Source organism: Cladosporium halotolerans (assembly GCF_011745625.1).
Source record: "Cladosporium halotolerans strain TM138-S3 chromosome Unknown Sca43, whole genome shotgun sequence".
In the NCBI taxonomy this organism is placed as follows: Eukaryota; Fungi; Ascomycota; class Dothideomycetes; order Cladosporiales; family Cladosporiaceae; genus Cladosporium; species Cladosporium halotolerans.
Window position 1 is genome coordinate 117107 of NW_027191494.1, and position 12967 is coordinate 130073.

At 54.7% G+C, this 12967-nt stretch overlaps 4 protein-coding genes across 4 annotated transcripts; 3 read left to right on the top strand and 1 right to left on the bottom strand.

The window, feature by feature from the left end:
* Positions 1-277: 277 nt before the first annotated feature.
* On the top strand, positions 278-1689 carry vma-11 (V-type proton ATPase subunit c'). The gene is made up of 7 exons (XM_069377275.1): positions 278-605; positions 665-682; positions 747-759; positions 817-899; positions 972-1169; positions 1223-1308; positions 1360-1689. The coding sequence occupies exons 1-7, from the start codon at positions 555-557 to the stop codon at positions 1400-1402; spliced, it is 492 nt and encodes a 163-aa protein (XP_069225916.1). The 5' UTR covers positions 278-554; the 3' UTR covers positions 1403-1689.
* A 395-nt stretch (positions 1690-2084) lies between these two features.
* On the top strand, positions 2085-4042 carry WHR41_08672 (uncharacterized protein). Its single transcript, XM_069377276.1, has 3 exons — positions 2085-3132; positions 3190-3638; positions 3701-4042. Exons 1-3 carry the CDS (start codon positions 2436-2438, stop codon positions 3740-3742), a joined length of 1188 nt encoding a protein of 395 aa, XP_069225919.1. The 5' UTR covers positions 2085-2435; the 3' UTR covers positions 3743-4042.
* A 200-nt stretch (positions 4043-4242) lies between these two features.
* Positions 4243-6121, top strand: WHR41_08673 (uncharacterized protein; the record flags this gene model as incomplete). Its single annotated transcript, XM_069377277.1, has 2 exons — positions 4243-4302; positions 4445-6121. The coding sequence occupies 2 exons, from the start codon at positions 4243-4245 to the stop codon at positions 6119-6121; spliced, it is 1737 nt and encodes a 578-aa protein (XP_069225918.1).
* Positions 6122-9514: 3393 nt separating this feature from the next.
* Positions 9515-11323, bottom strand: WHR41_08674 (uncharacterized protein). Its single transcript, XM_069377278.1, has 4 exons — positions 11002-11323; positions 10542-10845; positions 10350-10477; positions 9515-10296 (listed from the first exon to the last, which is right to left on the bottom strand). Exons 1-4 carry the CDS (start codon positions 11139-11141, stop codon positions 9720-9722), a joined length of 1149 nt encoding a protein of 382 aa, XP_069225921.1. The 5' UTR covers positions 11142-11323; the 3' UTR covers positions 9515-9719.
* Between the last annotated feature and the right edge of the window lie 1644 nt (positions 11324-12967).

The following is a 12967-nucleotide window of genomic DNA, read 5'->3' on the forward strand; positions in this document are numbered from 1 at the left end:
TGCAGGGCGGCGGCGGAGAGGTGCGGTGCGCCTGCGTGTGGTATGCGGCGGGGACGTGGGTGGTGGACGATTTGGAAGAGCCCACAGGGTATGGGCGGGATGGGCGGCGTGAGACAGCGCGCTCAGCAGCAGCCTATCAGCGGCTGTGAAACGGCGCTGCAGCGAGCAAGCGACATGCGCCGATTCGGATGGCGTCAAGCAAGCAGCTGCCAGGCGCTGCGCCGGTATGTGAGGTGTGCAGAGTGAATGGTTGCGTAGATGCGAGTGAATGCTTCTGTATATCGACGCTGTCTCGTGCTGGCACCCAGAGCAACTCACAAACAATATTCCCGTGCTGCGTAGCCGTGTGCGCTTCCAAGGTTTCGCTCTCGCCGTGTCGCGCGCTGCGTCCGTCACGTGAGAGCTCCAGACTGGCGGGCGGCTCCCGCTGCCTCCTGCGGCCGAGCTGTATCCCGAGTCGCCTCTGTCGACAGACACGCCAGCTATAACGCCGAACCGCTGCCACCCCTCCAGCAGGCCCAGAACCTCCTGCTCCATCTCGCAGAGCCCTCACAATGGAAGACGCCGCCGACTATGCGCCCAAGTTCGCGCCCTTCCTGGGCATGGTAAGGCAGCACCTGTGATGGAGCTTCATCTTGCAACAACAGCTAACGTACTTTCACAGGCTGGTATCGCCTTCGCAGTATGTTCGAGCCGCTGATTCAATATCTGATCAAGACGCATCCCACTGACGATCGCCCGTACAGATGATCTTCGGATGTACGTCTTCAAAGAGCTGAATGCCGGGAAGGTACAATAATGCTAAGAATGGGATAGGCATAGGAGCAGCATACGGCACGGCCAAGTCTGGCATCGGTATCGCAGGTGTCGGAACATTCAGATCAGACCTCATCATGAAGGTATGCACGCGCAGGCCAAAGAGGACGCAGCCCAGATGATACTATATGAACGGTCCCTGACGTGGCTTGCAGTCTCTCATCCCGGTCGTCATGTCCGGTATCATTGCGGTATATGCACTGGTCGTTGCTGTGCTCATTGCTGGCAACATGAAGCCGCCGCCTGAGCAGTCTTACAGCCTTTTCAATGGCTTTATGCATTTGGCCTGCGGCTTGAGTGTTGGCCTCACGGGGCTGGCCGCTGGCTACGCGATTGGTATTGTCGGAGACTCTGTAAGTCTAAAGCTGACCTCTCAGAATTAGTGGCATAGCTAACATTCCAAAAGGGCGTGCGTGCATACATGCAGCAGTCCAGAATCTTTGTCGGCATGGTCCTTATCCTCATTTTCGGCGAAGTCCTTGGTCTCTACGGGTATGCCCGTCTTTCAAAAGGCACTGATATCTTATGCTAACTAGGTGGTAGCTTGATTGTGTCTCTCATCTTGAACACCAGGGCAGCAGGTTGAACGTGCCTGCCATTCCGCTCTTGAATATACAGCATTTGCACATCGTCCGGGATCCTGGGAGCCCGGAATTATTCACGGCTAGATTGACAAGTTTCAAAGGCTAGAGGCTGGAATACTTTTCGAGATCCGTGTATGGCGAACCTCAATGTCGGGATAAATCTTCGGCTTCAGCATCCGCCTCCGAAATGTGATTTTAGCGAGAGTCACGCGGTGCTTCAATTAATCCGCGGGGTAGCTTGTTTGCAGCTTATGTAGAATACCACCAATACCATCTTACTTCCAACCGATCTCGTTGGCTGCACCGTCCTGCTCGTGATAACTGGTGCTACAAGCGAGTCCTGACATCATCCCTATCATTTCGCCGAGACCCACGTGGTGTCCATGTGTAATGCCACTCACGACAACGATTCTGAGCCTCTATGGGTATTCACGAGCGCTCGTCTAGGGATACATACGAGGATAAATACTTTAAGAGCTTGACACGTGCGCATCACGTTGCCAGCCCACTTCTGTCGACAGTCGCGAGGCTTGAAACAAGCATCGACAGCCTGCAGCCCTGCAGTGCCTGCCGGTTCACGGCGCTTCTTCGCGGCGGGCTGACTTACGTCAGGCCCTCCGAGCATCAACCTTGCCCCGCGACCTCGACGAGAATCTCGCTAGTCACAACCCATTGCGTTTCTTGCAATCACGCCCCTGTCGCTGTACACTGTCACATTCCACGAAACACTGCCTTTTTCAAATCCGCTCATACACCGCACTTACACCTGCAAACACCACCAACGCTGTTCTTGCCACGGATCTGAACTGCGGCTGAAAGGGCGCTGTGACGCTGATCAGGTGCATTGAACCACGACTGACGATCTCCTCGCGACCTCATAAACGAAAGTCCGGCCACTATCATCCTAGCTGCGAAAGACATGACGAAGGCTTGAACTCAACACCAACGACCTCTTACGACCTTAGCTGCGCGAGCAGCCCCCGCACGCCGACATCACAATCACGCATCTGAACTTCCCTATAGACCACAGCAACTATGGCTCCCGGAATTGTTGATAAGATGACTTCGCGGCTGCACCGCATGAGCCACAGCAGCTCGGGAGACAACAAGGAAAACTTTTCGCAAGCGCGCGAAGAAGAGAAGGCGAGGTTGGCATCCTGGCAGGCCGACAGCAGGCCTTTGGAGCCGTCAGAGATCACCGTCGATCCTCAATCAAAGCCGGTCGGGCATTCGTCAAAGCTTCTGCGGAAAGAGGATTTCGAGCTTTTGAGGACGCTAGGTACCGGCACCTTCGCGCGTGTCTGGTTGGCCAAGTTCGCAAACCGCAAAAGTTCGGAGAAGAATCAGGTGTTTGCGCTGAAAGTCTTGCGCAAGGTCGATATCATTCGACTGAAGCAAGTGGAGCATGTGCGCAACGAAAGAAACGTGCTCGCTGCTGTCGCGGGTCACCCCTTCATTACTACCATGATCGCGAGTTTTCAGGACTCTGACACTCTCTACATGCTCCTCGACTACTGCCCCGGTGGAGAAGTGTTTTCATATCTGAGAAGAGCTAGGCGATTCAACGAGCCGACCAGCCAGTTCTACGCGGCGGAGATTTGCCTTATTCTGGAGTTCTTGCATGACAAAGAGGGCGTCGCATACCGAGACTTGAAGCCAGAGAACATCCTGATTGACGCAGACGGTCACCTGAAACTGGTCGACTTTGGCTTTGCGAAAAAGATCGAAAATCGTGCGTCTCCCGGAAATGACCCAATGCTAATCGACTCGACTGACCGTTTCTCTGCAGGAGAGACATACACCCTCTGTGGCACCCCTGAATACCTTGCGCCCGAGGTCATCAAAAACACTGGACATGGCACTGCTGTTGACTGGTGGGCGTTTGGCATCTTGATCTACGAGTTTCTCGTCGGCCAGCCTCCATTCTGGGACCAAAATCCTATGAAGATCTACGAACAGATTGTGGAAGGCAAGGTGCGCTATCCGTCGGCCATGGGCGAGGACGCACGAGATTTGATCGGCGGCCTTTGCACGGTCGATGTGACCAAGCGCCTCGGACACACATCCGGCGGCGCGGGCACGATCAAGGCACACCCCTGGTTCAAGAATATTGACTGGGATGCCTTGTACCACCGCAAGATGCAGGGTCCTATCGTGCCACATCTCAAGAGCGCGGATGATACTAGGAATTTTGACGAATACGACGCCGAGCCCGTACATCGGGATAACTACACTCAGGTAAGCTTACTTTGTCCCCAATCTAGCGTGCCATGATGTTTGCTAATGACGTGCGACAACAGGAGCAGAAAGACAAGTATGACGAGATGTTCGCCGACTTCTGATCCCCCGAGGGGATTAATGAGTGCTGTCACGAATGCATGTTGGCGGACTTGAGCATACTTCACGAGGGGGCAACAAGCCAGGCGTTGTGGGAGCATCTCGAGACACTTGGAGGTCTCAGTCCTTGCGAAAGGCCATCTTGGAGCATGTTTGAATCATCTTGTACATGGGACGCTGCGATCTTGGTCGGACGTTGACGATCATATGACTTTACGTCGGGATGCCTTTTTTGGAGCAGCAACGCGGAGTGCTTGCGCACAGCTAGTACGTCATATGTGCAGAATGGACAATTGATCGAACTGCGTCCCTGCCGCTAGACCCAAGACCGTCTCCACGGTCGTGTTGAGTATTGTGTTGTCCATCTCATCACTGACCATCTCGGCTTAAGGGTCGCGTGCACCAAACCCCGCATGAATCTCCACACTGTGGAGAGCTTGGTGGATGCATCGACCGTTGAACCGCGGCAATAGCAACACCTTGATCGACGCGTCCTGCCGCCAACATGCACCTCACGATGTCCCTCGTCCTCCCGTACATGCAGCTGGAGCTCGAGAATGCTGCTGTCAAAGACGCTGGCTAGGGCCAAGCTCCCTGCCCGTACACGTCTACCTCTAGCATCATTTCAATGGACTCGAGCTCTAACCCGATCGCTGCTAACCGAAGCTCACGACCACGGACCCTCGCACCCGCCATTGATCGAGCAGACAATCCCCGAGCATTTCTCCTCAATCGTCTCCTGCTTCGGCGACCGCAACGCCGTCATCTCCCGCCACCAGAACGGCATCTTGACCTACTCCGCCCTCGATGAACAGAGCAACAGCATAGCCCGCGGCCTCCAGTCGCTTGGGGTTCGAAAAGGCGATCGAGTCGCCGTCTCGCTGGGCAACAACCTCGAGTTCGCCAGTTTGACCTATGCGTGTTTCAAGCTGGGCGCTGTGCTGGTGCCGTTGAACCCGAGCTTCAATGTCCAGCAGGTCATCTCTGCTCTCAGCCACCTTGACGCGAGCCATTTGGTCCATGGGACAGAAACAAATCTTAGCAGGAAGCCTCCGAGGGACAATTCAACGCTGCTGAGACACATATGCCCTGGCGTGGATGGCGCGGGAAAAGTCGAGTCGGAGCTGGTGCCTTCGCTGAAGCAGATTGTGCTGGTGGACAATTCGGCGGGAAGGATCGATGCAAAGAGCATGAGGGCCGCTGTGGGCTTTAGGGATCTACTGGATGGGTCTAAGCAGACGCTGCCAGACCAAGGACTACACAAGGATGATATCGTGAACATTCAATTCACTTCTGGCACAACGTCCATGCCCAAAGCGGCTTGCCTGTCACATCGCTCGATCCTGAACAACGGCCTGCAAATCGGCGACCGCATGCTCCTCACAGATCAAGACGTCATCTGCTGTCCACCACCCCTCTTCCACTGCTTCGGCTGCATCCTAGGCTACATGGCCAGCGCCACGCACGGCTCCTCAATCGTCTTCCCAACAGAAGCCTTCGACCCGCTCGCCACTCTCAAAGCAGTGCAGGAGTACAAGGCGACGGCTCTCTACGGAGTGGCGACTATGTTCCTCGCGGAGCTCGAGCTCCTCGCAAACGGCACCGTGCCGCACGAAGGCTTCCAGTACCTCCGCACCGGCATCGCGGCTGGCAGCTCGGTGCCCGCGGAGCTCATGCGGAAGCTTCACAAGATCCTTAACTTGGACGAGCTCACTATCTGCTACGGCATGACTGAGACTTCGCCCGTGAGCCTGATGACGCGCACGGACGATCCGATCCAGAAACGCATCGATACGGTTGGCCGCTTGCTGCCGCACGTTGAAGCGAAAGTGGTCGACGTGCAGGATAAAAGCAAGACGCTCGCGATTGGAGAGCGCGGCGAGCTCGCTGTCTCCGGCTACTTGGTCATGAAGGAGTACTGGGGCGACCCTGAGAAAACCGCAGAGGCCATGATCCCAGACCACGAGGAGCCCGGCAAAGTCTGGATGCTCACAGGTGACGAAGCGAGCATGGACGAAGAGGGTTATGTCTCGATCACGGGCCGCATCAAAGACCTCATCATCCGTGGCGGTGAGAACATCCACCCGCTCGAAGTGGAGAACTGTTTGCTTGCGCACGGAGACGTGCAGGAGGTCAGTGTCGTTGGGCTGCCGGATGAGAAATACGGTGAGGTCGTTGCGGCGTTCACTGTGCGGAAGAAAGGCAGTGAGCTCAGTGCCAAGGATGTCAGGGACTGGGTCAGAGAGAAGCTCAGTGGGCATTTGGTGCCGAAGTATGTGTTTTGGGTGGAGGATTATCCTAAGACGGCGTCGAACAAGATTCAGAAATTCAAGCTCAAAGAGCTGGGTGTGCAGTGGCTGCGCGATGGTAGGGGGGTGGAATAGGGTTCGGGTGCTTGCAGCCTGCGAATGCAACTCCCGTCTTGGTCACACATGACTGAATGCCACATACCACGATATAGGGACGAGCTCTCGATCAGGGGCACGCATGTTTCCAGTTCCGTTTGCGAGCGAACAGCAGAAGTCACCTATTCAGGACACTGTGGCTTGTGACTGAGCTTCCCGTGTATCAGCGTGCATCGCCGCATAGCCAATGTTTCATTGCTCCTGTTTGGCGTTCCAGGCAGCAATCCATTCAATATCGATGCACGTATCAGATTGGGCTTGCGGTGGCCATATAACTCTCCTACTACCTGAATTTCTCAGACTCCATTCTCGCCAGCGCAACCCAATCAACTGACATGGCTCACGTTTCCATCTCGTCTTACGACGCCGACTCTTCTGGAAGCTCCGTCGAGTTCATAACTGCCACCCCTCCTGACACTGCTTCTGATGCCTCGATCAAGAAAGCTACTCTGCCGGCCAAGCAAGCCTCTGTCGAAGATGTTTCAAGCGATTCAGAAAACATGATCAATCCGAAGGGCAACCTTCCGGCGGCGAAGGCACCCATCAGACCAACCAACGCCACACAGCCAAAGTCTGTAATCGACTCTCGTTTGCAGAAGCTGGAAGACGTCTTTCTGGACACCCAAAAAGCCGATATCGACCTCGCAGGGCATAGAAGTGCCTTCCAAGCGATGTCTTCCGATCTACACTGCTCTTCCGAACAACCCCGTGTCTCGAAGCCGCTAGCATCGAACGAGCCATCTCTCGCCGCTCTCTTGGCCCGCAATAACGCTGCCAACGACCTGGGTCAAGCAATGAACACGCAGCAGCAATCCCAAACCACCTCCACCAACGATAACGATGGTTTTGGAATTCCTGACACTGCTTCATGCCTCAGAACCGCCTTGGAGGACGCAAGCGTATGCAGTCGTTCAGTCATTGTTCGACTCCAGAAATCTACCAAGGCGGCTATGGACTTCAACGAGCAAATCGATCAGATGATCCACGCTTTGGACTCTACCGCCTTGAAGCAGCAAATAAACTCCGATGCTGAAGACGTCACCAACGAGGCGAAGTCCAAGAAAACCGGCAAGGATGATCACCAGTGGTCAGAAGCATGGCGCAAGGCGAAGGTCATCTTGCCCTGGGCGCTTGTTGTCGTGCTGTGCCTTGTGATGTATTTCATGCTTATGGAGGCCTCGCGAGTGATTTATGAGCAGGAGAAGACGATCGAGATGCTCAGCCGCACGATACTTTATTCTGGCCATTGATGAGTTAGGAGGAGACATAGGCCACAGGAACGAACGCGAAGCTTGGGCAGTGAGGGTTGCGGTCAGCGATTGTGATAAATGAGAAAGACAAAAATTTGTGACATTGAAACCAGATGTCTTTCCAAGATTTTTTTCCTTTGCTTCTGCATGACTTGCTTTACTAACGAATGACATGCTCAAAAGAAAGTCTTTGATGAGTATACCCGGGTGTCTCAACGAGGCTGTATTCGCCCCGATGATGTGGTATTGCCTCGCTTTTCTATTCGATTTGGAATCGCAGTCACTGCACACGAATCCACAAGTCCAAGTTGTGCTTACTTTTCTGTTCGAGGCTCGAGGGATATGCATTGGGGCGTGCTGCTTAGTGCAGCCGATTTGTGATCAGTCCTCCGATCAAAAGAAAGACGAGGCAAGTGCCAAGCCGATCTCAGCCCTCTTCCATTTTTATACGTCGACCGTGGAGATCACTTGACCAGGCGAAATATCAAGGCGACAGCTCGTGCATTCAACCCATGGTTCACATGTCATCTGATGCCTTCGAGGTATCCCACAATAGCCTCGTTTGTTGAGGTCCACCAACTTTCTGACTGCAACAATCCGAGCGCTCTCTTGTCGATAGCGATTTTTGCGTGGCACAGCTGATGGAAGCTGCATAGCGGTGAGCTTGGTGCATGGAGGGGCCGTCGAGCTGTTCACAACTTATATAAGAGGACATTTCTCGAAGCTGGATCTTTCGTTCGATTATAATTTCAATTGAACATCATCTCGTCTCCTACCTTGTCTGTCTTACCAATCTCAACAAGATGTCGATTAAAGCAACACCTGGGTTCCAAGCGGACAATGACACCGGAGACTTCTGTCTAATCACCCCTGATCCGACAATTCCCATCGTCTCCGGCGAAGACGCAGCTCATCACTTAATCGTTGATGACGTCCCCTGCGATCCGCCTGCCTTCTCGACAGGTGTCAATCCTGCTTGCAGAGGCACAATGCTCCCAACAATGCCGGAAGCCGTCGACAATAACCCTCATGAATCCGCGATTCAGTCCGACAACAAGGTCCATGGCAAACCCGACCCGGCAGAGGAAAGCATGATGCTGTTCCTGCTGGAGGACAATCGCAAACTCAAGCAGAAACTTGCGACACTTGAAGACAGTCGTGAGAGCCAACCCAGGGACCGCGCGGTGCAGCTACAGGGCGAACGTTCTTGTTGTCCGCGTGCTCCTACTGCAAGGCTCGTGGACAAGAAAGTTCTGCAATTGCTGTCCGATGCTCACGCCACGGAGAAGACAAGCCCGGGCGTTTTCGAGGAGCCTCCTCTCATCCCGTCCGCTCCAGAGCAGCCGCCAGAGACCCCCGAGCAGCCCACGCCAGAAAAGCCCATCAGCAACGCCCGCCACTACAGCGAAGCGACGCAGCTCTGGAACGCAATCCGCACCGTCTGCGACCTGCTCGAAGCGTCCCGAAAGCCCAGCAAGGAGAAATCCAAATCGGCCTCTCCACCAGACTGTGGCGGGCCTGTTCCGCCGGAGGCAGACTTTCACGATCCTTTCGCAGCGATCGACCCCATGCCACCGCACGACGTGCTGGACGAGTTCGACTTCGACGCTTACCTCGCGGGGCTCAAAGTCCAGCCGGAAGAAGTCGAGTTCGGCAACAGCAAGTTCAGCGCTCTGTGTGCGGTGCAGGAGCTCGAGCGTAGGTTTGGAGTCGGGGGGAAAGGCGGGAGCAAGCCGAAGAAAGGGAAGAAGAAGGTCGGTGGGAAAGTTGTGGGAGGGAAGAAGAAAGATGTCAAGACGCTTAGGCGTAGGGCTGCTGATGCGATGGGAGCGTTTTGGGAGAAGCTGAGTCTGGAGAATCTCTCGGGGTTGTGTAATTTTGGGATTCTGCTCGTGTTTGTTGTTATTGCGTTCCAGCTTTCGGCGATTGCAGGCTTGATGACGCAGGATCACAAGACTGCCAGGTCTTGGTGGTGAGAGACCCCGGTGTAAGGCGCTCGTTGATGGTTTGATTGGCGTCGGTTATGGCGCTTGAGGAGTGCTTTTGGGTGATAGTGTGATTCAAAAAGTCTCGGTTTTGTAGTTCCTTGGGTGCGACTAAAAGGTTCCTATTGGGAAACGTAACAATAATGGGTTGGATGTCAAGAGAGAGATTGTTACTGGGAGATCTTGGCTTGACGGGATTGAGTAATTTCTGAGTTAGCTAACCGCGCTTTGATTAATGGATCATGCAAATGTCGTTGGCTCGGACGTGATGCACTTCACTTCTTGCGGATTCCAGCTGTGGCATGCAAAGAGGTAAGTCTTCTCACAAGCTGTGCTGGAATCTCACATAGAGCTTCCCGAGGATGAAGAGTTCACGCTCTCCGTGCTTCTGCCCGCAGGATGCTCCAGGTCTTTCTTGCCAGGGATGACTCTTGCACACCAGGAACACCAGCTGCGGTTCAGCCCTTCCTGTTCCCTACTCAGATATCTTCCAGTACTCCTTTCGTCCTCATAGTGCTTCACGGCGTGTCCAACGCAGACCTTCTCTTTCACCTTGGTCTTAAGCTGACCGCCAATGCCCACGATCTCTTGTGTCATATAGCTGCAGCCTCTGTACTCATGGCCGGGCGATTCTGTTCCATCTGTTGCGAGCTCTTCGGCGCAGCATTCGTGCTCGCGATATACATCCTCCGCGGCGAGGCAGTCTCGGCGTCGGCCGCATTCGACTCCTTCGTTACCTTCACCGAGGCCTGCACCAATGCCGCCGCATTCTGAGTATCGGATACGCCAATTGACGCTCCGCTGGTGGTTGGTGTCGTCTTGTCGAGAAGCGAGGCCGCAAGGTTGACACAACCAGACGTTGTCAGTGCAGATGCATGGCGTGCGCGCGAACGCTGAATGCGTGAAGGAGTCGCTGTGCCTGATGCGGAAATTAGAGACAGGCGACTAGCGACTAGAAGAGTAACAACGTACATATTAGGCTCGAAATCATTAGGCGTTACGCTCGTCAATCTGTTGAGCGGTGCTTTCATGCACGTCTTGCAAAGCCTCCGGTGCCTGCCCTTGAGATCGCGAGGATGGGGCGGCTTGGCTATGCAGTTCTGTTTAATGAATCAGTACCGTTGACCTCGAATGGATTGAGCAGTTGCCCATAGTTGCCCATACCCGGCAAACGATCTTGCTACACTTCCTGCACTCGCCAACCATATCACGTGCGCAAGGGCCCACTTTGCCAGTGGTAAACCGGTCGACCTTGTGGTCGCTCCGGCGACCCATCCATGTCGTGAAGGTATTATGAAACGCTTCACCGAGGCTTGTTACAGGATCGGGACGCTCATTGGCACAACGCAGCGTCAGCGCCTTGAGCATCGTCCTGTACTGGAGCAGGTTGGCTCGGAATTGGCGGCATGTTCGCGACAGGTCGTGAAGCGAGTTGAGGTCGAGCAGGCAAGCCAGCTGCGACACAATACTGCATTTGCATGTCAGGAGTGAGGGTCCTAGAGATCTCTGATCCTCTCGGATGTGCAAGTGAAAGGTCCGAGGTGCCAATATGCATGGCGAACCGACTCGCTTCCAGCTGGAAGTCGCCTCAGGACCAGCACAGGGCAAAGTAGGGATTGCTCACGGGTAGCAGCTCAAAGCAGCTGAGAAGCCGTTGATATTTGGATTGGGCCTGCCGTCATCCGTGATAACAGCAGGAGGCGGCTGATGACTAGCCTCCGGATCTGGAGTATCTTCGTCGTCGAGGCATAGCAAGCGGACCATCGTCTGTCAATACCGACAGAGGCGGCATCAGAGCGAGCGCGCCGTGTGATGTTTCTTGTAGGGCACAGGACGCGCGATGAGCGATATTGTCGTGCAACGATATCGGAGTTGGGATCATACGACGAGACGACGGTGTTTGTCTGGGGAAGGTGGCGACAGCGGGGCATGAGAGACGGGTGGATCCTCGGCCCGCGACGTGATTTGGCGCCGTGGCTGGCCGAGTGACTGACCGCCAGCCCTCCTTGAACGCGCACCCAAAACCACGCATGAAAGCCATCCCACCGCTTGCTGCAAAATCACGCAAACCGGCGCTGTGACGCGTCGACATCCCATGTCGTACCTTGAGACTCGGTGGTCCGCGGTGACACCAATCGAGGTAGGCAGGCCATCGGTTCTAGATGTCCAAGCGCCTTTCGATGGGCGCAAATATCACGCCTTCTTCTCATCAACTGACAGGCCGAGGCGTACAAGGATGCCTTTTGCGTGGCATGGCGTGGTCTTATGCATCGCTGACCTCTGATGCGAGACTTCGTCCACTCAGGTATACTGAAATCGAAACACCAACAGTGACGACTCTGCAGCAGGCGAGACCCAAAATCACTCTGCTCAGAGGATGGGACTGCAACGGTTGCATCGCTTGCACCGCTCCGGTAAACCCTTTTCTCTGATCGAAGAGTAGCGGACATAGCAAGCCTCGCAGGTGCATCTCGGTTACAAAGCCTCCTGCAGGCGTCACCACAAGCGAAATGACACCAAGGCACCAACCAGGCGGTATCTGTACTTCCCCGCCTCCACGTGTCGAGCCAGGATTGCGATCTGCCCCAAGAATAGACAGCTGCATACCTGCGAGCAATCTGAAGTAGAGTAGTGTCCACTTTGGCCCTCAAGCCATGAGATGCCTTGGCGAGTATCTATTTTCGTCGCATCGCACCACAACTGCAAGAGCCCTTGGGATTGGCAGAGGTACTGCTTGAAAATGAGACCTACTCACATGCAGAGTGGGTGCTCCGTCATGAGGCTTCCGGAACTGCCATGTGAGCATCCTGCAGAGGCAAGTCGTCCTCTCATGACCGAAAAGCGAACACCCGTCTCAGACCGAATCAGTGTGCGTGCCACGGAAATGGCTTGACGGTCACAAATCGTTTCAGAATCCTCCGTGAAAGTCTCGACCCTACGGCAGGTCCGGTCTGCAGGCCACGGACTGTCGGCATGGGATATAGACTTCAGCTATACTGTAACAGGCAAGTAACAAATCCTTCGAGGCTTTAGTTGCCTGAATGTTGGGAATGTCAGCAATATGTGCGGAAGCTAGTCCTGAGAAGGAGTACTCTGCAAGTGTATCGCCGCGCCCACCTACCAGATGGTCGCATGCCATCTTCACTGTGCCTAATTTACAGCACCCTGTGGTGATCGAGGAAAACGGCGATTCCGGATTGGCTTCATTTTTGGCGTCCTCGCGATGATACAAGCGCGTCTGTCACCAGCGCTGTACCCAACCTGCCTGTCTGCCTGCTGTGTACTTGCCAACTTGTGTTGACCGTCTGGACTTCAGAGCCTTGGCACTTGCAATCACTGGTCCTAATATTGGGTCACGGCGTCTATCACCAGCATCGCCCAACATTGGTTGCATCTGGCGATGAGACCCGCCGAAAGGCGTCGGCTTATTGATACTCGGCCTAGGATGCGGCCTCGTTGCGCCGCTACCGCAAACCTAACACGCTGGCGCTCGGATATATCAGCATGGACCCCGGCGTTTCTGGCAGGTTCATTAGTGAGGCCGCCCAAACTGATCCAAACATTCACAGTACTCGGACGAAAAGGCATGT